At 40.3% G+C, this 24,758-nt stretch overlaps 3 protein-coding genes across 3 annotated transcripts; 1 reads left to right on the top strand and 2 right to left on the bottom strand.

Moving 5' to 3' along the window:
* Positions 1-1,251: 1,251 nt before the first annotated feature.
* On the bottom strand, positions 1,252-4,772 carry LOC104240896 (uncharacterized). The gene is made up of 2 exons (XM_009795796.2): positions 1,819-4,772; positions 1,252-1,545 (listed from the first exon to the last, which is right to left on the bottom strand). The coding sequence occupies exons 1-2, from the start codon at positions 4,620-4,622 to the stop codon at positions 1,449-1,451; spliced, it is 2,901 nt and encodes a 966-aa protein (XP_009794098.1). The 5' UTR covers positions 4,623-4,772; the 3' UTR covers positions 1,252-1,448.
* Positions 4,773-16,216: 11,444 nt separating this feature from the next.
* Positions 16,217-16,531, bottom strand: LOC138885468 (uncharacterized). Its single transcript, XM_070166419.1, has one exon. It carries the CDS (start codon positions 16,529-16,531, stop codon positions 16,217-16,219), a length of 315 nt encoding a protein of 104 aa, XP_070022520.1.
* A 5,024-nt stretch (positions 16,532-21,555) lies between these two features.
* Positions 21,556-24,347, top strand: LOC104240895 (protein LEAD-SENSITIVE 1). The gene is made up of 2 exons (XM_009795795.2): positions 21,556-21,862; positions 23,390-24,347. Exons 1-2 carry the CDS (start codon positions 21,727-21,729, stop codon positions 24,124-24,126), a joined length of 873 nt encoding a protein of 290 aa, XP_009794097.1. The 5' UTR covers positions 21,556-21,726; the 3' UTR covers positions 24,127-24,347.
* Positions 24,348-24,758: the final 411 nt, after the last annotated feature.

Raw genomic sequence — 24,758 nt, 5'->3', positions numbered from 1 at the left:
GCATAACAATTTTTTCATTATTATTCACTTCACATATATAAAATTCCTACATTATAATTTCCACATAATTAGTATGTGAATCAAACGTTTGTAAGAGTATTTACTAGCTGTTGGACGGGCGGAAGTTCCAAAATTTTATTTAACTTATTTTCTTTATTTCCTTTTTTTTGTGGGTAAGTTATGTTATCCAATCCTTTTACTCCATGTCTTTTTCAACACGTCTCGATGCCATAGACTTCAATTATTTTGATGGGAATATCTTCCATGTCTCTTGTTTGTTATAGAGTTAGGACTAGGTCAAGCTCTATGCATGTGTTATGTCCTAAGTTGAAACCAGTCTTATAGCTATGAGTTTACTAAAACTCAATAGTTTTGGATCAAATCCTATTATATTAATTTTTTTATTATATATATATATAATATACCGAAACTCAGTAAGCAGAAAGGATTGCGGTATCGAATCTATAATCTAAAAATCCTAGCTTCACCTCTAGTTATCATATTTGTTCTTCTATTCCATCCGTGATATACCAAAACAAATAAAATGTACAAGTGAAATGAGAGAGAGTACTAAATGAACTTATGGATCATCTCTATAATTTTCTTTGAATTTTTGTTCGGGAAAAAAACCATTTAAATAATTTGCTTTCCAACTTTCTTTCCCATAATTCGGACGTAAGTGGATTTGTCATGGTCCCATAAATTTGGAAGAAAGAAAAAAATTATTTGGATGGCGTAAGCAATTGACAGTGATAATCAATTATTTGGATGGCGTAACCAAGATTATTAAAATTCCAAGGTGGTAGAGTACGTAGATAGAATTAAGGCAAGCATATATCTTAATTGATAAATCCTACACAAACCGAAACCGAAAAGCGTGAAACTAAAACATAGAGAATTTAGAAAACCAAATATAGGGAATCAAATTGACCGATGAACACCCCTAATCATTCAGAGTTTGTTCCGAGCAAACATAGACATCAAAAGACAACAGAACGAATATATATATATGTATTACGTATTCATATTCGTTTGAACGAGAGGAGACAATACAATTCTTTTGGATACGCTATCCAACAAACTCTACCAATCTAGAAATGGGGTATATCTCGCCAAACTAGATAAAACTATTAATCTAATCGAGACACTAAGTGTTGATTCATATCAATTAATTTCTCTGAGGAAAGCAATGGAAATAATTGACTGAGAATTAAGAGCACTCTTGTGCTAATAAAACAGAAGAAAGAAAAATTGCAGCACATGAAGCAGCCTTAATCAGATTTTGTTCCAAGCAAAATTAGACATCATAAGACAAAAGGAGACACATATAACTAATGGGAAGGCAAGATAGTTTAAGATATGTTCTTTAGTTCCAAGGAAAGCAGTGAAAATTATTGACAGAGAATTAAGAGCAGTCTTGTGCTAATCAAAGATAGAAAACATTGCAGCTATGCCTGAAGTAGCCCTTCATCCTCCTTTGATGGTGCTTCATCAGACACCTTTTCTTTACGACCAAATGATTTTGCAGTTTTATCCATGAACCACCTATAAAACATGATCAAAGAGTTAATTACTGTCTACAACAGACTAAGCGACAAAGAAAAGGGGCAGCCCGGTGTACTAAGCTTCCGGTATGCGCGGAGTCCGGGGAAGGGCCGGACCACAAGGGTCTATTGTATGCAGCCTTACCTTGCATTTCTGCAAGAGGCTGTTTCCACGGCTTGAACCCGTAACCTCCTGGTCACGTGGCAACAACTTTACCAGTTACGCCAAGGCCCCCTTCAAAGAAAATAGAAGATGATAATGTGTTATCAATACCTTTTCCAGCTTAATTTCTCAGCTACTTCTGTTTCTTGCTTTTCAGATTCCTTCTCAATTAATGTCCAATCATCATCTCCGCGATCAGAACCAACAGAGTCCTTCCTCGAGCTGCCATTGAGATCATCTGGTAAAGAATTTTCTGATGCAGCATCCTTTGCACCAGTTGGCTGGACAGTGCAATCCATTCTTCCTTCACACTCCTCTTGCAATAAATTACTCTTTTCAGGGTTACATACCATATTTTGTTCCTCAGCCAATAAATTTTCTGCTGCACCGTCCTCTTTGGCTGAGGTTTCCACATTGTCCCCTTCGAACATCTTGTTTTCTTCTACTTTGCTTGTCAAACATCCCTTATTGCCCTCCTCAAATACCTTGTTTTCTTCAACAGATCGTTTAGTATCCACACTACTACCAGTAAGCAACAAAGACGATGTATCACCCTTCTTCTCCAGCAATAACTTCTCTTCTTCGGATGCATGTGACATATAAGATTTATCATCCATCGACTTAATCTTGGCTAACTCAGAAAATGATACTGCGTTTGCTGTCTTTTCACCACTGCACGTCCCCAGAGACAACAACTGAAACTGCTTACGTAAAGTTGGCTGTAGAGCTGCAAAGCTTTCAGATTTCTCAAAATTCCCATGTTCAAGCAGATTAGTTAAAGCATTGTCTACATATGCAACTTCAAACATTTTGGAATTTGAAAGAGCCTCCATCTCCATAGACTCCCCTTTAATACATCCAACAACAAGCGGGCATCGGTTTTCTCCAGACGTCAGCGCAGTATTCACCTGGCACAAAGTCTTTTTTAACCAATCTACCCAATGTTCCCCTCCTTTCTTCAGTTGGACAGAAACAGTAAATATTCCATCCATTGTCATACGACTTCCAATTGTATAAAGCCTGGAGAAACTTTCCTTGGTGCAAAGAAATTCTATTCCAGTGTCTTTAAAAACAGCTGTGGTTTCCGGAAACTCATGATCAAGCAACCACACTAAGAAGCTAGAGGATATGGGACGAGACAAGGTTTCAAGTGGTCCCACTGATTGAGTACCAATCACCAAAACATCTGCTTTTCCCCATTGCTCTTCTTTGTATTTCCTCCAGCTTAAGTAGAAATCTGCCAATCTTTCATTAAGAAGCTTGACATTCTTTACACCTTCTTCCTCGGGGATCCAGAGTAGCCTATTTTCTCCACCATCTTTCTCACCTTCTCCCGACTTAAACAGCTGATCACCATCTTTATTTCCTTCCTTTGACTTGTCGTCCTCTTTAGCATCCAGCCAATTTCCTCCAAACCTAAACAGCTGATCACCATTTTTGTTACCCTCCTTTGACTTGTCCTCTTGACCATCCAAGCTTTTTGCTCCAAACTTGAACAGTTGATCATCACTTTTGCCTCCTTTTGCCTTATCGCCTTTACCATCCACTCTATTTGCTCCAAACATGAAGATTTGATCATAATTTTTGCATCCTTCCTTTAACTTGTCGCTTTCACCATCCAATCTATTTGCCCCAACCTTAGACATCTGATCACCAGTTTTGTTTCCTTCCTTTAACTTGTCGCCGTTACCATCCAATCTATTTGCTCCAAACGTGAACAGTTGATCATCATTTAAACCTCCTTCCTTCGCCTTGTCGCCTTTACCATCCAATCTATTTGCCCCAAACTTAAACAGCTGATCACCAGTTCTGTTTCCTTCCTTTGAATTGTCTTCTTTAGCGTCCAACCAACTTCCTCGAAACTTAAACAACTGATCACCATGTATGTTTGGTACCCTCAACTTGTCCTGTTTTCCACCAGAGGAAGAATCGGACAGATTAAGATTCTTCATCAACAGCAAAACATTCTCATCAGTTTTATTTTCATTCACCCTGCTCATCGATTTACTCGATTCCCCTTTCTCTTTGATTTCAATTCCCTCACCAAAAAGGACCTCAGTTTTGTCAATACTAGAACCCAAATTGCTCCTCCTTTCCCTCGACCCTTTACGTTCAACTTTAAACCTATTTTCCTTCGTTTTCGGAGCAGATTGATTCCCATCTTCCAAGAACTTCAAAAACACTTGCTCATCATTTTCACTCCACAAATTGCTCTCACGCTTATCCCTCAAATCCCTTTTGGTTTTCAAACTTCTTTTTTCCTTGCCAACATTCACAATAGGACTAAAACTACGCATAGGATGAGCAAATTCAACTGATTTAGACACCTCTTTCTCATTAAAAACTCCAAAATCAAAGTTTGGTTTTTCAGCAGTATTAATCAAACTATCAATACCAGAATTCACAGTAACAGCTTTATACTTTTTAGGTTCTAAATCATTAATACAACTCCAGAAAAGCTTAGATTTTGGATACTCACCTGCTATATAACCAACAACAAACGGACAACAACGATCCTCAACATCATCAAAAAACATCTTGTTGTTGTGAATTACTCTCTCGTTACGTATCGTAGCATCAATTAACGCAAACCCCTCATCGTTCTTAGCCTTCAATTGAACAGAAACAGGAATTTTCTGCATCAAAGTTGCATAACAACACAAAGAACGAATCTTGGAAAAATTCTTCTGAGTAGAGAAAAAATATATCCCATAGAGAGTGAAAATCGTAGTTGTATCATGAAGTTCTTCACCTATAAGCCATAAGTAGAATTGATTTGACTGAGAATTTGATGAGTTTTTTTCTTGGTTTGAATGGATAACAACAACATCAGAGTTTTGCCATAAATCTTGTTTGTGAATACTCAAACTGTTGTAAAAGGCACTTAGCCTTTTTTGGAACAATTCTTTCATCATTTTTTTTGGATTTTTTGGAACTGGGAATTGATGGTTTAAACAAGAAAAGAGTGATCAGTGACCTTTGTTTGTAGTCTTGATCACATAAAGAAGAAGACAAATAGGTTTAGAGGTCTTTGTAGAATTCGTCAAAGTCATGGAAATTTGTGTTATACTAGGAATATGATTGGAAATTTACATAATATAAGAGTCCATGTATAGCTTGTAACTTTGGAGTTGCGGAAAATAAGGGGAAATAAAGGAAAGATAATCCATATTAAATTTCAAGATTTTCAACAAATTTTTTGTTAATAGAGAAAATAAAACAAACTTTTGTTAAGAGGTCGAGAATATTTAGGAACTAATTATGGTGAATTAAATATTGTAACGGGATTATTTCAAAGAAAAGATCTTTAAATGCTATAGATATGTTGTTTTATGATTTTCTAGTAAAATTAATTAGGTATGATCTCAACTTCATTTCAAGTTTATTGACATCATTTGGCTTTCTTGACTTTTTTTTTTTTTTTTACCTATAATTCGTTTGTCAAGAATTTTTCAAAAGAAGACAAGGAATATGTTACTAAAAATGAAAAGAAAAGGATGAAGGCCTTATAATACGGGCTTATCTAGAAAGTATTGAAATGTTTAATTGTATGATTATGCACTTAAAGTTATTAAAGTTCCTCATTGATACGCAATTTGTTACATGTGGGAATGAAATACTTTGACACCCCTCTAGTTATTGAGATAAAAAAAAAAGGCACAAGTATTAATTAATACATTTTTTTAACCTCCCTTATAAGGGGATCAAAAATAATTTTTTAATATATTCGTGGAGTCTTTAGAACTCCAAATCCATATGTTGAAGGTGAAAGCACTTATCACTTGAATCAACTCGTCTCTCTCGTTATAATTTAATCCGTTGCTAGTTATATCATTTTGTTTCTAGGACAATTATATTGATTGTCTATATAAAGTAAACTCAATACAATTTTATTTCATTGAGAGGGCAGAGAGTGCAGCCCAAACGGGTCGTAGGGGGCTTCGACTTTCAGTACATCTAAAGCAGGCCGAACGTACAATCTTTTTTAAGGCGAAGATCACTTTCAGTCCGTAGTTGAAATTATTTATATTAGGTAATCGTAAAAGTATTAAAAATTTGTATATATTTTGTATAAAACATACAAAAATATATATTTTATTGAACTATATGTATTTATGTATTAGTAGTGATTAGTTGTAACTAATACACTAGTTAGTTAGAAGTAGTTGTGGCATGAGGTGAGACACACATGTGTTTATATATACATGTACATATCTGGAACTTTCTTCCTTAACAGACAACTCCTCGGTGGGTGCGGCATGTGCATTAGCCATGATATGTTTCCCTTTGGTATTAATTGTAGGACCTGGAGTGTAGTTCTGGGACAACCGTGCGGTTTGTAACATCTATCTCTAGTGTGTCCTATGGTTTTGCAATAATCGCAACGTGAAGTTCTGCCTCCAATGGACTAGTTATTTACACGATAGTTACCATTCCCTTGAGAGTTAGAATTGGTATTTCCCTATGCATTCACGTGAAGAGAAGTCGACTCAAAAACCAGTTGATTGGAGGGTAGCATTTCTTTCTGTTTCTCATCTTGAATGAGTAAGAAAAAGGCTTGTGCTAATAAAGGAAAAGGATTCATCATTAAAATGCTTCACGCACTACAGTATACAACTCGTTCAGTCCCATAAGAAATTAGATCAAGCGCCTATCCTGCTCTGCCTTGTATAATTTTTCCTTGGCACCAAATTACACTGGCAATTGCACTGTGCTTTCATACTGAGTTTTCCCAAAGTTTCTTCATTTTGGTGTAGTAGTTCGTGATATCGAGAGCTCTCTGATTCAGATCATTTATTTCTTTCTGGATCTGATACAGTCTAGTACCATTAGTTTGCTCATAACTATGTTCCAATTATGCCCATATTTCAACAGCATCATTTGCATACTCAACACTATCTGTGATGTCCTTCGAAAGGGAAATAAGGATCCATGAGGTGACCATATCATCACATCGCACCCACTAGCGATAATCGACAGACTAAGAATCCGGTCGTTTGTACTCCCCACTAATAAAACCAAGCTTGTTCTTAACGGATAAGACTCGCATAACACTACGCCGCCATGATCGATATCCAATTCCATTGAAAGGGGAAGAAACCAGCATATCCCTAGGGTTATCAGATGGATGAAGGTAAAGAGGGTTGTTAATGTCCACTCCAACGTCATCAACTCCATCGGCCGCCACAACTGCACTTGCATGTGTGTTGATATTAGTCGGGTAATTTTGATCGAGAATAGCCATCTAAAGGTAAGGAGACGAAATTGAACGAGAGAATATAAAATAGAGGTGAAATCGAACGAGAGAATGTGAACAATTGAGGGCAAATCGCTGACTTGTGCGATTTATGTTCGAAAGTAGGGCAAATCAAAATTATCGAAAAAATTAGGGCAAAGACGAAAAAGTAGATATGGAAATGGGGAATTTCGGGGATTAAGAGCTCCCGTGCTCTAATTGAAACACAATTTCAGAAGTTCATTCAGTCTATAAGGTCTGATAATTGATAGGAATTCACTTGCATAGAAGCTACTCTATTGTTTCAATACAATAGTTTCCATATTGTGCTACTTGTCTTGTGAGCTTGAACCATCATCCGTTCCTTCTCACTCTCCTGAATTACAATCCTCCCCTGCTTCTCCATCTGTATCTCCACCACCTACTTCTCCATCTGTATCTCCACCACCTTAGCGTGCACCTACACTTACGAGATCTCAGAGACAACATCACCTGCCTTCTCACCTACAAGATTATGTTCGCTCCATTCCCAAGTTAAGCTCATACATTCCTGCTAACTTATCCTCCTCTCTTGTGCTTTGTTTTCTTCGCACCATCACATTCCACCTGAATCCCTAGTTCTTGATAGTCATTCATTTGTGATGAATGTTTGCAATATTAATGAGCCATGCTCATATGAGGAGGCAACACTTAACTTAGCTTGGCAGGTTGCTATGACTCAAAAGTTTGAGGCCATGCATGTCAATCATACCTGGGATTTGGTTCCATTACCTCCAGGAAAGAAGGCCATTGGTTGTAGGTGAGTTTACAAGGTGAAACACAAAGTAGATGTGAGTATTGAAAGGTTCAAAGCAAGACCAGTAGTCAAGGGGTACACACAACAGGCTGGTGTGGACTATACTGAAACTTTCTCACATGTTGTGAAGTTAACTACAGTTAGGGATCTCATTGCCACTGCAATAAAGAGGAAGTGGATCAGTTCTCAACTTGATGTTAATAACGCTTTCCTCCACGGGGACTTGCATGAGGAAATCTACATGGAAATTCCCCCAGGTCTTGAGGTGCCCACTCCAAGTGTTGTTTGTAGACTAAACAAATCTCTCTATGGGTTGAAGTAACCTAGTAGGTAATGGTATGTCAAGCTATCTCAGGCATTATACTCCAGAGGCTTTGTGCATTTCATCCATTATTATTCCTTGTTTTTCAAAATGACAAACTCCTCCACTATGTACATAGCTATCTATTTTGATAATGTGCTTATCACAGGGACAACATGCAGGAGGTCAATCAACTGAAAAGCTTCCTACATAACAATTTAAAAATCAAAGATCTGGGCAGATTACACTACTTTCTAGGCTTAGAGGTTCTTTATAAAACTGATGGGGTTCTCATCTCACAAAGGAAATTTGCTTTTGATCTCCTCAAAGAATATGACTATATGTGCTATAGTGGACTATCATCCCCTCATTGATCCTTCTGTTAAGTTGCAGGCTAAGGTTGGTGTTGTCTTGAGTGACCCTACATATTATAGGAAGCTTGTTAGAAAGCTAAACTTCCTTACTAATACCAGGTTGGACATCGATTATGGAGCCCAACACCTTAGCCAATTTATTCAGGACCCCAGGGAACCTCATCTTAAGGCTATTTTTCGCTTGTTATGATATTTGAGAAGTGATCCTACACTGAGGATCTTCTTCTCTAATGATCCAGACTGTAGTATCCATGCCTACTGTAACTTTGATTGGGCTGCTTGTCCCAACTCCAGAAGGTCAGTCAGTGGCTACATAGTTCTCTTGGGAGATAGTCCCATAAGTTGGAAGTCTAAGAAACAAGAAACTGTCTCCATTTCCTCAGCCGAGGCAGAGTATAGAACTCTCCGAAAAGTTATTAGTGAACTCGCTTGGTTGTGCAGATTACTCGAGGAGCTAGCTGTTCCATTTCCAAATCCTGTCACTATCTTTTTTGATAGCCAATCAGCTCTCCATATAGCTAGAAATGCTATTTTTCATGAACGGACCAAGCACATTGAGGTGGATTGTCATTTTGTACGAGCCAAACTTCAAGAAGGGTTGATCAATTTGACTCATGTTCCTACCCATGCTTAATTGGCAAACATCCTCACCAAAGCCTTGACTGGAGTTAAACATTGCGGGGTTCTCAGTAAGTTGTCAATGCAGTCCTCACCTCCAACTTGGGGGGGGGGGATATTGAACTATATGTATTTATGTATTAGTAGTGATTAAATGTAACGAATACACTAGTTAGTTAGAAGTAGTTGTGGCATGAGGTGAGACACATGTATGTGTATATATACATGTACATATCTGGAATCTTCTTCTAACAATGAGAATATACAATACATTTTCCATCTCTCAAATATTTGTAGCTCTCTCTCTCTCTCATCTGCTCTTATGGAGCTCATCACAAATCTCTATTGTTGCTCACCTCGAGCTCTCATCATCTTGACATATACAAAACGTATACTAAAAATATATTTTTTTTGGCTTTTATTTGAGAGCGACTATACATTATCAGTTTTTCATCTTTGGGCTTGTAGCTTCTCAAATACCCATGTGTGGGCCCAACATTCGACAGAGTTTGTTTTTGATTTGCGACCTTATGAGTTTGAATATGATGATCTCCTATTCATTGCTAATCTAGTTTTGATCTGCCTATTGAGAAGATAAGGCACATATCAAACGTATAAGGAATTTACACAAATAGCCTCTCAGATTCATTGTTAGATTTTTCTTGTCGGTATACATAAATTATATACTGATTGTATATGATATATATTATATTTGCATATTATTTTTAGTTTAAACTATTGGATGGGTGGTTATTTAGGTTTTACTCTTAGAGATAACACCTTTTTTCTTTTCATTTTTGTTCTTACTTAAGTTTGAGAAACAAGTGGTATAAATGCGGTATATCCTTTTTATTTGTCCAAATGCAACAACCTTAAAATGTTCGCTCTATATAATTGACATCACAAGTTACAGATTACAAGCTCGTGATATGTTATATAGTACATCTAATAAATAAATTATTTACCCTCAAAATCAGATAACAATTAAATTTGTAAGTGGTTTTAAGGATACGCGGATTAGTTTGATATAAAGCGATAAATTAAGTCAGAATAAACAAATAAAGATATAGTACATTCAAACCACGCGGGGAGGATGATTCCAGCCTTAGTGTGAGATTCAACCTCTATCCGGGCTCACAGTGATCAGCATTGATGAAAATATAGTATATTGCTTTGGAATGCAAGTTACAATATGTCTAATGAATTATCAGACCCTCCCTTTATATAGTATGGGAATCCTACTCTAGGTACAATTCCATAAAAGGTAAAAAAATCTTTTGTTTAACTGATTGTCAGTTCTTCATCGATACGTGGCGAGATCTACGCTGTGATATTTGATCGGTTGCGGACATTAAGGCCTTCTGTTGGTCGTGCATGATAACCTCACAATGTTCTTCGAAGTCTTACGGGGTTCGGACCGATCCCGGATCATGACTCCGATATTCTCGAAGGCGGGCGTCATGCCCCCGGACTCTAATTCGATGAGACTCTTGCCTCGATTTCGTTCCCTCGTTATCTTGTCTCGAGCTCGGTTTATCCCATCGGAGATTGGGGTGTACCATGAGCCCGGTTTTACCTATATACAGATAGTCCTCTCATTTCTCGGAGAGTAAATTGATGAGAAACGACATGAGCTTCCCGATTCCTTTTTTAGTACCCCGTGACAAAAATGACAAAAAACCCAAAACATCTCATTAGTCATGTCATTATGACCTTAAAGGCATGTCAGCCATCGGTTGGCCGTCCTTGGATGCGTAACGTCGTAGAACCCCTATAAATATCCCCTCCTTCATTCATTTTTTTTACGTCAAACCTTCTACCTTCGTACGCTCAAGATTTCATTATTCTTTAACATTTTTACCCCGTTACTCAAGGTTCTTTGCAAAACAATTTACACAACATCCACTCAAGCAAACACATTTGAGCTTCCAACTTTCAACCTTTATCTTTTTCAAGCTTATCTCCATTATAATGGCGAAAGCCTCAAAATCTGTTCCCCAAAAGGATGATCCCTCTTTTTTGCAATCGACCACTGAGGTCGAGAAGACCGCCCTTGATATGTTTGTTGATAAATCAGCGGAAGAAGCCCCCTTGAAAATGTTCATTCCCGGGGGTTGTTCGGTCACCGACGACTTTAAGGTTGAAAAGTCTTCCTCTGTACAGGGTCGGCGTGAAGAAGCCTTGATACATATCTTCTCAATCACCGAATAGGACCTCCCTAAGGTTTGAAAGGACAGCAACTGGGACGACAAAGACATAGTGGTCCCGACTCCGAGGAGGCTATTACCACCCATGTTGAGGGATATCTAAGTGTTTACACTTATCCCTTTACATTAGGCATGGTGGACCCAATCATCTTAGACTTCTGCAGGAGGTATGAAGTATGCCTCGACCAAATTCACCCCTCACTATAGAGGATCGTGATCCTCCTCCGATTTTTTGTGAACAAAATCGATGGGTGATCGTTTACCGTCGATCATCTTCTCCGCTTATACAACCCCCAAATCTTCCGGGGTAGGGGTGACTGATAAAGCTTGTACGCCGGGCTAGTAAAGCCCCATTTTCGAGCATCGACGAGGACCGCGATTAGGGTTGGCAAGGGTGTTTTATCCGGGTGAGGACCGTTGACTTAGAACCCACTGAGTGGAGACCGTTCCCCAAGAGGTGGAACGTATCATAAAAGTACAACTCCTTTTAAGCATCAATTTTATGCTTTATTTTCCCTTTTCTTATCGGTGTTTGTTGTGGTGCAGCTCTTGTTCGAGTTCCAAATGCTATTCCTTAGCTTAAGGAGAGGCTCGAGAGTATTGTGTCACAGATGCCCTACTCCAAGCGCTCATGGCGCAAACTTTCAAAAGGATATTGGGAGGTCCATTCCCATGGTAAGGTTCCTTTCCCAATCAAGTCGTATTGAGCTCCTTCTTCTAGCATTGCGTTCTTATCTCCATTATTTTCTTTGCAGGTTTGCCTAAGACCATAGAGCTTATGCCTCCGGTCGGGGACAAGGACTTGCCTGTTAAGTCTCCTTCTCTAGGGTATACTGGAGAGAAGAAAAGGATGATGGCTCAGAGTTCCCCGAGCTCGGAGAAAAAAAAACCCGACAAGGAGGTTGGTTCGTAAGCCAAAGGAAACCTCCAACTCCCGAGTGCTCGACTCGAACTCACTCCTCCAACTCAAGGACGAGCCCAAGGAGGATGAACTCTTTATGGCCCACAAGTCGTCTATCCTTGAGGAACGGGAGGCAGCCAAGGGGGAAACGATGGAGGTGAATCCCCTTCAAGTTCGTGAGGCTAATGTTGTAGTGAGGGTCGAGAACCCTAGAGACGTCGACTCTGCCTCGGCCGGGGTTATAGATATTTTGGGATCGCCTTCATTCACAAAATCAATATTCGATGAAGCTCGAACGATGAAGGAACGATCTAATAAGGGGGTCTATATAGTGGACGATCCCTTTTGAGACTTCTTTGATGGTGTAGACTCATCCTCCCTTGAGAACTTCACCGGATTGGGAGACTTAGAGGTGCCAAGGAAAAGCCCATCCTCGAAGGTCAGCAGGCCGAACTCGAGCCCGAGGTTGGTCAACCGATTCCCGGCTTCGAGCTTGGATCCTTGCTGGAAGCGATCAATCGTTGCCATCGTCCCGAAGGATGCCAGAGTTCTTTCCACCCCGTCGGGGTAGCTAACTACCTTCGATTCCTGGTAACCGACGAAGACCAGGCAAAATGAACGAGGTGGATGCCTCATGCATGTTCAACGAAGCACAACAAGCGCTACACTGAGTAAGGTATTACCAAACATTTTTATTTTTCAACTTTAGTTATTGATGATCCTGATATCTCTTCTCATATTTGCAGGCCTTGGTGCTTCACCATGAAACGTTCCTCCGAAATCAGGATGTGATGAGCCAGCTTGAGGCTGAATTCAAAGAGCTTGCTGAGAAGAGAGACATGTATAAGCTTCTCAGAGAGAAACGTGAAGGAGAAATCAAGAGCCTTCGAGCCAAGTTAGACGCGGCTTAGAAAGAACACGTCGACCTGGTAGAACAGGTAAAAATCTTTGAAGTTAATGATGACGAGCTAGACACAGTGACTAACAGTCAGAACCCACAGGTCCAATAGAAGCTTGATCAGATCGACCAACTCCGAGCCGAGATAGATGTATTCAAGGTCGAGCCGAAGAGTGGAAGGTCAAGATGGATCGTTTGACCTCAGAAAAGGAGACTACCCGGGCGCAACTAGTCTCAACAGAGGCTCAACTTCGAGCAGTGAGGGAGAAATCTGAGTCCCAGTCCCAAAAAATTGAGGACCTCCACTCTCAACTAGGCTCGGTTGTTACCGATCAGGATACCCTCGCCAAGGAGCTTAAAGAAGCCAAGTCAGTGGCCGAAATAACCAGGGCAGATGCCGAGGAGATGGTGGCCCAGGACAAAGCTAATGTTGAGGTAGCCCAAGACCGCCTAAAAGATATCGTTGAATATGTGAAGTGGTAGTCTTGAAGGGAGGCCCTCGAGGAGGTTTATGCCCGCGGTTTTGATTTATCGGCCGAGATAGAAAATGCTAAGAGGATCGAGGCCGAGCCCAAGAAATTGGCATATCCTGAGGACGAAGAAGACTCCGAAAGTTCCAGGGGATCCGAGGGCGGAGAAGACCCCGATGGTCGTGGTGATGAGGCAGGCTCCGACAAAGACCATGTTGCTTAGGTGCTTTGTAGATTTTTCTTTGTTTTTGTACTTTTGTACTTTTTGTTGAGGCTGTTTGGTCTTTGTAAAGATCTTTTCATATATATACAAGGCTCTTTTTCCCTTCGACAATTTTTAAGCTTGTTTCATTTTGCTTTTTTTTTGTTACGATTGTAAAGATTTCGAATGCCTTAGGACGTAATAATTAGGTCTTGTTTGGAGGTTCGAACAAGGCTCGTTATCTATATTATTTTGCTTAAGACTTTTTGGGGCTTGGTGTGACCAGAAGCTTTCCTCGAATGATTTACTTAGAATATTTTTTATTACAATTTTACCGAGGGTAGCCTTTAAACCGGTTTATAAATTTTGAAGGCCTTATATTTTTGCTACGGATCTCAGATGTCTCTAAGATGTTCTAGGACGGTCGAAGCCTCTTAAGTTTGGGTGTCACCCTAATGAGCTTATTACCTCGAGCCATTCGGGCTTTCCTAGGACAACAGTCCCCGAATGGGGGTAGCAGTAGCCTTTAAAGTTCGGGCACTGCCTAATAGGTTTTGTGCCCCTGGGCTTTGATAGCTCGGGCCGTTCGAGCTCGTTTTGGACGACAGTCCCCGAGTAAGGATGATCTCTTGGATCCATATAGAGGTGTCCCTTAGGCTCGATGTCTTTAGGGAACAAAATGTAGAAAATTTTAAGAGACAAAATATTTATCTGCAAGGTAGAAACTTTCGTTCATTTCTGTGCATAATATACAAGGATGCAAATGTGTACAAGCTTCGTGTCATGGCTTGAGTGGTCTATGTGGGCACGGTTCATTTGACCGTTTGGCCTTTACAATAAATCCTATCCACCAAGCCTAGGTTGTTCGAGCATAAAGTTTCTTTCCTTGCTAAAATTATCCGAGGGTGATGGCGCCCCCAATATTCAAGGCCAATCATAGAGAGTTCTCGGATATTGTTGATGTGATCCTTGACTCCGGTTTATAGCCGATCTTCCACTCTAAGTTAGCAAGATCCATTGTTTCCTCGTTAAAAACCTTGCTAGAAAACCCATTTGGGACAAAACCGATTCAAGGGAAAAAGAGTGCAACGCGTGCTTTCAGGCCTAAAAGTTGCATTCCCTGACCGTTACTTGCAAGTGTTAGTCCAATATGAAAAGAAAATAAATAAATGGGGTCGTACCTTATCATTAGCATCATTTCAAGTGGGTTATGTTCCAATTGTTGGGTAATCGCTCACCGTTCATTGCTTCAAGTTTGTATGATCCTTTGCCGGTGATCTCTATAATTCGATATAGACCTCCCCAATTCGGCCCTACTTTCCCTTCGTTCAGGTTCCGGGTGCTCAGTGTCACCTTCCTTAATACCAAGTCCTCGACATTGAAGTATTGAATATTGGCTCTCCGATTCTAATGCCTTTTGATCCGTTGCTTTTGGGCGGCCAACTGGACGAGGGAAGCCTCGCGCCTTTCATTTAATAGTTCTAGGCTCGTATTTATGGCCTCGTCGTTTGATCTTCTAATGCATATCGGAACCTGAGACTCGGTTCTCCTATTTTGACCAGTATTAGAGCTTCAGCGCCATAAACCAACGAGAACGAGGTAGCCCCGGTACTGGATTTTGATGTTGTACGATATGCCCATAGGACTTCGGGCAAAATTTCCTTCCATTTTCCTGTGGCATAGGTCAACCTCTTTTTGAGGTTTTGGAGTATGGTTTTGTTCATGGACTCCCGTGCCCCACTAAGGTGATAGTGTGTTGATCTTATTGGTCCTCGAGAAACTTGCTTACTTTGTTGCCGATGAACTGCTTCCCATTGTCGCACACAATCTCGGTCGGCATTCCGAACTGGCATATTATGTGGTCCCAGATGAAATCAATTACTTCCTTTTCCCTGACTTTCTCAAATGCCTAGGTTCCACCCATTTAGAAAAATAGTCAGTCATAAATAATATAAATTGAGCCTTACCGTACCCATGGTAAGGGGCCGACGATGTCCATCCCCCATTTCATAAATGGCCACGGTGACAAAACTAAATGCAGCAGCTCCCCGGGGTGATGAATTGTTGGAGCATGCCTCTAACATCCATCGCATTTTCATACGAAATCCTTCACATCTTTTTCCATGTAGATCCAGTAGAAGTCGACTCTGATTACTTTCCGAACTAATGATTCGGCGCCACAATGATTTTCGCAGGTGCCTTCGTGGACTTCCCTCAAAACATACTCGGTATCTCTCCGTCCTAGACATATTGTGTGTTTACCATCCAATGTTCTTCTGAATCGGCTATCGTCTTCGGACAAACTGAAACGGGCCACCTTTGTACGCAGAGCCCCCAATTCTTTAGGATTTGAAGGCAGTTTTCTAGTCTTCAGATACTGTATATATTTGTTTCTCTAATCCTAGGTTAGGCTTGTTGAGTGTATCTCGGCATGACCTTCTTTCACTACCGATCTCATGAGTTGTAAAATCGTTCCCGAGTTGAATTCGTCGTCATCGACCGACAATCATAAATTAGCAAGCGCAACGGCTTTGCTGTTCTGTTCTCGAGGTACATGTTGCAGAGCCCACTCCTTGAACTGATGTAGCGTTACCTGCAGTTTATCCAGGTATCTTTGCATCCGCTCCTCTCTGACTTTAAATGTCCCATTAACTTGGTTCACCACAAGGAGGGAGTCGCACTTAGCTTCGATCACTTTTGCCCCTAGGCTTTTAGCCAGTTCGAGACATGCAATCATGGCCTCATACTTGGCCTCATTGTTAGTCAATTTTACAGTCCTAATATGCTGTCTAACTACATTACCTTCTGGTAGCTTCAACATGATGCCAAGTACGGACACCTTTGCATTCGAGGCTCCATCAGTAAAGAGGGTCCAGATTCCCGAAGAGGTCCCCGAGTTCAACAATAATTTTCTTCCGACCTCGAGTATTAGGGCCGATGTAAATTCGGCCACAAAGTCTGCAAAAATTTGAGATTTGATGGCAGTTCGGGGTTGATATTCAATATCGTACCCGCTGATTTTCATGGCCTATTTGGCCAATCGGCCCGAGAGCTCGAGTTTATGCATTATGTTTCTTAACAGGTAAGTGGTTACAACACATTTGGGATGGCATTGAAAATATGATTTTAGCTTCCTAGAGGCACTTAGCAAAGCGAGCGCCAATTTTTCTAGGTGAGGATACCTAGTTTCGGCCTTGCCTAGAGTTCTACTAACGTAATAGATAGGAAATTGCGTACCTTCCTCTTCCCGTACTAGGACTTCACTTACCTCTACCTCGGATACTGCTAAGTACTGGTACAATTGTTCGTCTGCCTTCGAAGTATGAAGAAAATGTGGGCTCGAGAGATACTGCTTGAGTTCCTTCAGGGCTTGTTGGGACTCCGGGGTCCATGAGAAGTTATTCTTCTTCTTCAACAGTGAGAAGAACCAATGGCTCTTATCGAAGGACCTCGAGATGAATCAACCCAAGGCAGCAATGCGTCCGGTTAACCTTTGAACGACCTTGATTTTGTCCACAACAGCAATGTCTTTGATGGCCTTGATCTTATCGGGATTAATCTCGATTCCCCGGTTGGACACCATGAATCGGAGGAATTTACCGAACCCGATTCCGAATGCACATTTCTCCGGGTTCAGCTTCATATTGTATTTCTTCAATATGTTGAAGGTTTCCTACAAATGTTTCAAATGGTCCTCTACTCGTAGGGACTTAACTAACATATCATCAATGTAAACGTCCATTGATTTCCCTATTTTTTCTTCAAACATTCGATTTACTAGGTGTTGGTAAGTGGTGCTGGCTTTTTTTTTTGCCTGAATGGCATTACATTATAGCAGTAGGTGTCATACTTAGTGATGAAAGACGTTTTTTCCTAATCACCTGGGTCCATCCGAATTTGGTTGTACCCGAAATAAGCATCGAGAAAACTGAAGATCCCGTGGTCAGCCGTCGCATCGATCATGCGATCGATGTTGGGCAAAGTGAAAGAGTCCTTGGGACATGCCTTATACACATTCTTAATTTATTCCCTTTTTAGGGACTACTACTATGTTTGTTAACCAATCCAGGTACTTAACCTCCCGGATGGACCGTATTTTACGGAGTATAATACCTCGTCCTTGATGAACGCATGCTTGACTTTGGACTGAGGCCTCATTTTCTACTTGACCGGGTGGAACTTCGGGTCCTGGCTTAGCTTGTGAGTGGTTATTTCCGGCGGGATCCCTGTCATATCTAGATGGGACCAAGCGAAACTATCTATGTTAGCTATAAGAAATTTAATGAGTTTTTTTTAGCTTAGGACTTAACCCCGTGCCCAAGTATACATTACAATCGGGTAAGTGCTCGATCAATATGACTTGCTCCAGTTCTTCGACCATTGATTTGGTGGCGTCGGAATCACCGGGGGCTATGAAAGACCTGGGAACTTTATAGTCGTCGTCCTCACCCATATCTTGCTTATCCGGTTGGGCATGGCTGGCGTCAGTAATTGCTATTTGGTTTCTTCCTTGGTGACCCAAACCCAGATTCTTTGATGTTGAAAGTGCGGATATCGGGACCACCTCGTCGATCGTGAACTTCTTCTTTGCGGCTGGTTGTTATTCGTGAATTATTTTAATCCTTCTTGGTGTTAGGAATTTCAACATCTGGTGCAGCATCGAGGGCATTGTCCTCATGTTGTGGATCCACGGCCTCCCGAACAGAGGATTGTATCTTATATCGCCTTCAATCATGTAGAACTTTGTTTCTTGAGTAGCTCTGACAATGTTCGCCCATAATGTTATCTCCCCTTTAATGGTTTCACATGTCATGTTGAATCCATTTATAACTCGGACTGCAGGCACGATTTGGTCTTGTAGACATAGCTGCTCCACGACCCTCGATCTGATGATATTGGCTAAGCTACCTAGATCAATTAACACACGCTTAACTCGAGATTTATTTATAAGTACAGATATTATAAGTGCATCATTGTGGGGATGCACGATGCCTTCAACATCCTCGTCGGTGAAAGACAAGGTTCCTTCCGGCACGTAATTCCTAGTCCGTTTTTTCCTTATGATGGATACTTTGGTGCGCTTCAACATCAGCCTCTAGGGGACGTCGACCCCACAAATGATCATGTTAATGACGTGCTGATGTTCCTCCTACTCGATCTGCTTACTAGAGTCCCTATTCCTAAAATGATTTTTGGCTCGATCACTTAAGAACTCTAGGAGATGTCCGTTGTTAAATAATTGGTCCACCTCCTCTCTCAATTGTCCGCAATCTTCTGTTCTGTGACTGTGAGTGTCATGATATTTACATATTAGGTAAGGATCTCTTTGGTCTGGATCAGACTATAGAGGTCAAGGCCACTTGGTATCTTTGATGCGTCCGACGACAGATACGATGGCAGTAACATCGACGTTGAAATTATAATCTGCTAACCTCGGTGCTTCCTTAGGCCCGATGGGCCTGTCGAAACTATTTTTGCTCATGAGTCCCCGGTTATTTTGACCTCGATCGCTTCTCCTCTTACTTCTCATAGGGTTTCGTCCAGACCTATTACCTTTTCGGTCTCCATTGTATGGTGGATATTGATCCCTATTTGATCTTGGTTCACGATCAATGTCTCTCTTGACTCTGTCGATAGTCCTGAGGGGATAAGCGAACCCTGAAAGGCCCCCAAGCTGATCATCTTCCACCCTTATATTTGATTGATACCGGTTATGTACGTCGGCCCAAGTCATAGCCGGATATTCTATCAGGTTTTGCTTCAACTACTGTGAAGCCAACGAGCTTTAAACATTGAGTCCTTGGGTGAAAGCCTGAGCGGTCCAATCATCCGCGACCGGAGGCAGGTCCATCCGTTCCATTCGAAACCCTCTGAGCATCTCATTATCTCTCTGTTTTACTTTGAAAAGGTTTGACTTCCTAGTTTCGGCCTTTATGACCCCGGCATGTGCTTTCACGAAGGATTCTACAAACATAGCGAACGAGTCAATAGAATTAAGGGGTAAGTTGTGATAACATATCATATCTCCTTTCGACAAAGTTTCCCCAAACCTTTTCAGTAGGACAGACTCGATCTCATCATCCTCCAAGTCGTTCCCTTTGATGGCGCACGTGTAGTAGGTCACATGCTCATTTGAGTCAGTTATTCTGTTGTACTTAGGAATCTCGGGCATGCGGAACATCTTAGGGATTGGCTTCAGAGCTGCACTTGAAGGAAAAGATTTTTGAACAAACTTCTTGGAATCTATGCTCTTTAATGTCGATGGTGCTCCTAGGATCTGGTCGACCCTGGAATTTTAGATTTCTATCTTTTTGTCATTGGCTTCGATTTTCTTTTCTCCTGATTCTACCCGTTTTGTCAGCTCCTTGAGCATATTTATGATCTCAGGGTTAGTTCCGAGTTCAACTTCGTTCGACCTCTCCGTGATTGGTTCATTTATGCGGCTGACTTCCCGGGATGGCTCGGGCTCAACTTTGCTCGGGGCGCGGCTTTGGTTTTGCAGTTGGGCTATCGCTACATGTTGAGCTTGTAGTATTTCAAAGATCACCCGTAAGTTGATCTCATCACCTTCACCGTCGTGCGCATTCTGGGCAATCGATCGGACTCCTCCGCGGACGCTGTTCTTAGGATCGGTAGGCAAATTCGCATTGATGTCCACATGCGAGCTAGCGTCGATCGGGTCCGTAGTTGGAACTCCGCTGAGATCGACAGGGGGAACCTCATTATCGGGTGCTCTATTGTTGTTCTCGCCATGGTGACCGGACTCAGCATCCACGTTTAAAGGGGCTAACTGAGAGTTTGACATTTTAAACTTTGGCCTGAACTCAAAACACTTCAAAGAACAAGTGTAAAATATGGTGTGTTATAGAAGTTTGTATCAAATAGCCACTATTATCCTTAGCCCCACGGTAGGTGCCAAACTGTTTACCCTCAAAATCGTATAAAAATTAAATTTATAAGTGGTTTTAAAGATACGCGGATTAATTTGATACAAAGCGATAAATTAAGTCAGAATGAATAAATAAAGATATAGTAAATTCAAATCACGCGGGGAGGATGATTCTAACCATAGTGTGACATTCACCCTTGATCCGGGCTCACAGTGATTAGTATTGATGAACAAGAAAAAGAGCTTTCAATAACAGTGAAAATAGTAGTATATTACTTTGGAATGCGGGTTACAATGTGTCTAATGAATTCTTAGACCCCCTTTAGATAGTAAGGGAATCCTACTCTAGGTACAATTCCATAAAAGGTAAAAAATCTTCTGTTTAACTGATTGTCGGTTCTTCATCGATACGTGTCAAGATCCACGCCGTGATATCCGGTCAATCGCGGACATCACAACCTTATGTTGGTCGTGCTTGATTACCTGATAATGTTCTTCGAAGTCTTGCGAGGTTCGGACCGATCCCAGATCATGACTCTGATATTCTCGAAGGCGGGCGTCATGCCCCGGACTCTGATTCGATGAGACCCTTGCCTCGATTCCGGTCCCTCGTCATCATGTCTCGAGCTCGGTTTATCCCATCGAAGACCAGGGTGTACCATGAGCCAGATTTTACCGGTATGCATAAATAAAAACCTAAGTTAAACATATATTGATGATATAAGATTTTTTTTAACACCATTAGTTGCATTTTCACGTATTATTTTATTTTCTTAACGTTACAAACTGATATTTGTAGAAAAAATTATATATATTTACCTTTTAAGTAATTTGATGGTGTAATATTGTTTATATTATCGTGTATAAAACTTATATTAATACATAATTTTTTTTAAAGCTCCGTGTCGCCATAAAACAGATTGGGTATAAAATAGCGGAAAATACCAGTTGAATAAACTTTCCTTTTTAAAGAAAAAGAGACTGAGTAAACGGCTTGGATAAGAAAGAGGCCCACCATAAATACTCAGAGTACTCGAAGGAAACAAAGAACCAAATCTTAATTCTTAGAGACTAAGCAAACCGTCACATCACATCCCCAAAAATTAAGTTATCGAAAAAGGGAAGTGATGCCGGAGCCGGGATCACGGTGGTGGACGGTGCCGGAGATGGTCGGAATTCTGTCAAACAGGATCCAAAAGGATGAACTCAAGCCAGGAGATCACATCTATTCATGGCGAAACGCGTACCTCTACGCTCATCACGGTCGCTTTCCTCATTTTTTCGCTTTCTACATTTACTTGAAATATCCTTCTTTTGTGCTTTACTCTTACTGAAATATCCTTTTGATTTCTGTTTGTATCTACATTTTGTTCCTTATACAAGTATGTGATATTTTGATTTGATTATGCTTTTTGTTCATTTTACATGTTCTAATTTGCTTGAGTAATTATGATAAATTAGGAAAATTAAAACAAGGAAGGAACTTTTTTAATATTTTAGAAAATGTTAAATTGGGTTAGTAGAATCTTGGAGTCTGCCCATTGGATTAAATGTTGATGAACTGAGTAAAGTTTGTGCGTTTCGTTGAACATTATCAGAAAGTACGTTTAGGAGCTTAAGAAAAATGATTAATAAACGGGACAATTTGAATTGGTAGTTCGCAGGAATATCAAAAGTGGATTTACTTATATATACGCTAGTTATGGCTGTGAGCCTGTGATGGGCTTTCGATGTACCTCAAAACTCTATGTAGCGGAAATAAGTGAGCTGAATATGACCAATTTATGTAAAAAAAAAGGCTTGAGATTTTATGTAGAGGTGGAATTTTTAGCTCCCAACCTTCTCATTTGGGTTTGGCTCTTAAGCCTTCATGCAGCTTTATATTTGAACATTCATTCATCATGGGTATGTACAAATTGTTATGAACTGGATGAGGGACAAAAAGGAAGGGAAGAGGTTATTCTTCTTTTTGTTATTCGTCTAGATTCTCCATCTGATTATTTGTACTATGGACTTTGAGAAATTCTATTTTATGTCGTTAAACTCTTTTGGAGTGTTTATTTCTCTTATATTAGAGTTGGCCTGCAACATTGGGGATGCACTCTCACACTAGCATTGTATTGTGGACTCAATTAAGCTTGAGTTGGAAAGTTGCTTTATGAGGTTATGTTGCTTAGTGTCAGTCTATTGGTTTACTTTGAAAAAAAAAAGTTTATGGACTGTTTCACCTTTCAAGTACCTGAAGAGAAAAACTTGCTTTTAGTGTGGAATAAATTTCTCTTTGTTGTTAATCAATCGGAGAAACATAAGGATGGCTTTAGTCCTGAGGATCTCAAATTCTTTAAGGTTTGTTGTCACCTTAGTTACAAGCCTCTAAACACTCCAATCTGGTTTTAAATATTTTACGAAGCCTTTTTTGGTTTTGGAAAATCTCCTAGGCGCAACTTTCACTTGGATTTCTAAACATCACCATAAGGTTTATGCCTCTGTTCTCAGATGATATGCAGTCAAAATTCAGATGATCTTGAGTTGATTAATTACTTGCTGATAGGAAATCATTGCATCAGTATCTGTCAAAAAAAATTAAAAGAAAAGGAAATTTTTGCATCAAGTATGATTAGTTAGATCCTCAGAAAATTGTTATGGCACTAACTAAGAGATCCAAAGCAACTTCTAGTTCCTGGGGGTGAGTGAAATTGAGATGGTTTAATGGTGTGAATGACATGCACTTTTCTTCCTTTTCCTAGCATATTGTCATAATGTTGCCAGCTGTGCTCTGAACACTTTCAGGTATATATGTTGGCGATGGTATGGTCATCCATTTCACTCGAGGTGCAGGTCAAGAGGTTGGAACTGGAACAGTTTTAGACCGCTTCATATTCATCTCATCTCCTTCGCGCCCCTCTGACTCCCCATGTCCAAGGTGTGGTGATCAATCAAAGGCCGAAGGTGTTATGTCATCATGCCTTGAATGTTTTCTTTATGGGGGTGAACTCTATCTTTTTCAGTATGGTGTCTCCCCAAGCCTATTTATTGCTAAAACTCGAGGAGGAACATGCACTCTTGCCCCTTCTGATCCACCGGAGCACGTCCTGCACCGTGCTGAATTTCTGCTTCAGAATGGTTTTGGGGTTTACAACATTTTCAAGAACAACTGTGAGGATTTCGCTATCTACTGCAAGACCGGTTTGCTAGTCTTTACAAATATCAGTGTTGGTCGGAGTGGGCAGGCAACATCCTTTTTAGCTGCCACAACTGCTATTGTTTCATCACCACTGCGCTTTCTGACTACAAGCGTTTCTGGTCTAGCCGCTGTGGGTTATGGGGTTTACTGTGTCAGCCGGTTTCTTTCTGATATTGGAGTACGTCGTGATGTCACGAAGATCCCTGTTGAGAGACTTGTTGTATGCCCTGGCTCTCAAGAGTCTGAGCCTGCTACTACTGATGCATCAAAGGAAAGCCCTGGCTCTCAGGAGTCTGAGCCTGCTGCTGCTGCTGCAGATACGTTAAAGGAAAAGGAGTCCTAGTTCTATGTAAGTGGACTGCATTTATATGGAATTCAAGTAGGTTACTACAACATATTGTATGTTGTAGGTGTTGATGTTGTCATTAATTTTTATGCCATAGGTTTGGTTGGTATTGAAACACTTGTCATTTTAACAGGTATTGTATGTGCATTCTTCCATCAAATGAATGCCTTGATGTGATTGTAAATTGTTTATAGCAATGTTCTATGGTTTCATATGAATGGTAGTGAGTGTGTTAAAAAGATGATATGGGAGCTTTAAACTCTCATGTAACGCGCGCTTATCATATATGCTTAAGCTGAAAAATGTAACAAAAAAATATATACTTAAGCTGAAAAAACCTCTCACCAGATCTTTCTTGTTCATTTCCGAAACACTACAGAAATACTTAAGTTTCTTTTGGTTAAGAAAAGAAGAAACCAGAACTTTTTCCTTTCTACTGTAATGATATGCCTCAGATATTCTATGAATTAAATTATTAGCTGAGGTAATGCTTGTTTTTAAATTTTAAAAACCAGTATTAACAAGGAAACAATCTTTTGTGTTTTGAAAGCCAGACGTTTTGATTTTTCGGTGGACAAAGTACAGCCAAAAAGAGTGAAATGATTTTCTTAAGTTATTTATTAATTAGG

Source organism: Nicotiana sylvestris, chromosome 2, assembly GCF_000393655.2.
Source record: "Nicotiana sylvestris chromosome 2, ASM39365v2, whole genome shotgun sequence".
Taxonomy (NCBI): Eukaryota; Viridiplantae; Streptophyta; class Magnoliopsida; order Solanales; family Solanaceae; genus Nicotiana; species Nicotiana sylvestris.
The sequence above is the reverse complement of the archived record's forward strand: the minus strand, read 5'-3'. Positions and strand labels throughout refer to the sequence as shown.

Excerpts from the sequence above, each read along its gene's own strand:
- LOC104240896 (XM_009795796.2), bottom strand. The coding sequence starts at position 4,622 with ATGATGAAAGAATTGTTCCAAAAAAGGCTAAGTGCCTTTTACAACAGT. Across the intron at positions 1,546-1,818 it reads GAGAAATTAAGCTGGAAAAG|GTGGTTCATGGATAAAACTG; the intron begins GTATTGATAACA and ends CATGTTTTATAG.
- LOC138885468 (XM_070166419.1), bottom strand. The coding sequence starts at position 16,531 with ATGTTGAAGCTACCAGAAGGTAATGTAGTTAGACAGCATATTAGGACT.
- LOC104240895 (XM_009795795.2), top strand. The coding sequence starts at position 21,727 with ATGCCGGAGCCGGGATCACGGTGGTGGACGGTGCCGGAGATGGTCGGA. Across the intron at positions 21,863-23,389 it reads GTACCTCTACGCTCATCACG|GTATATATGTTGGCGATGGT; the intron begins GTCGCTTTCCTC and ends GAACACTTTCAG.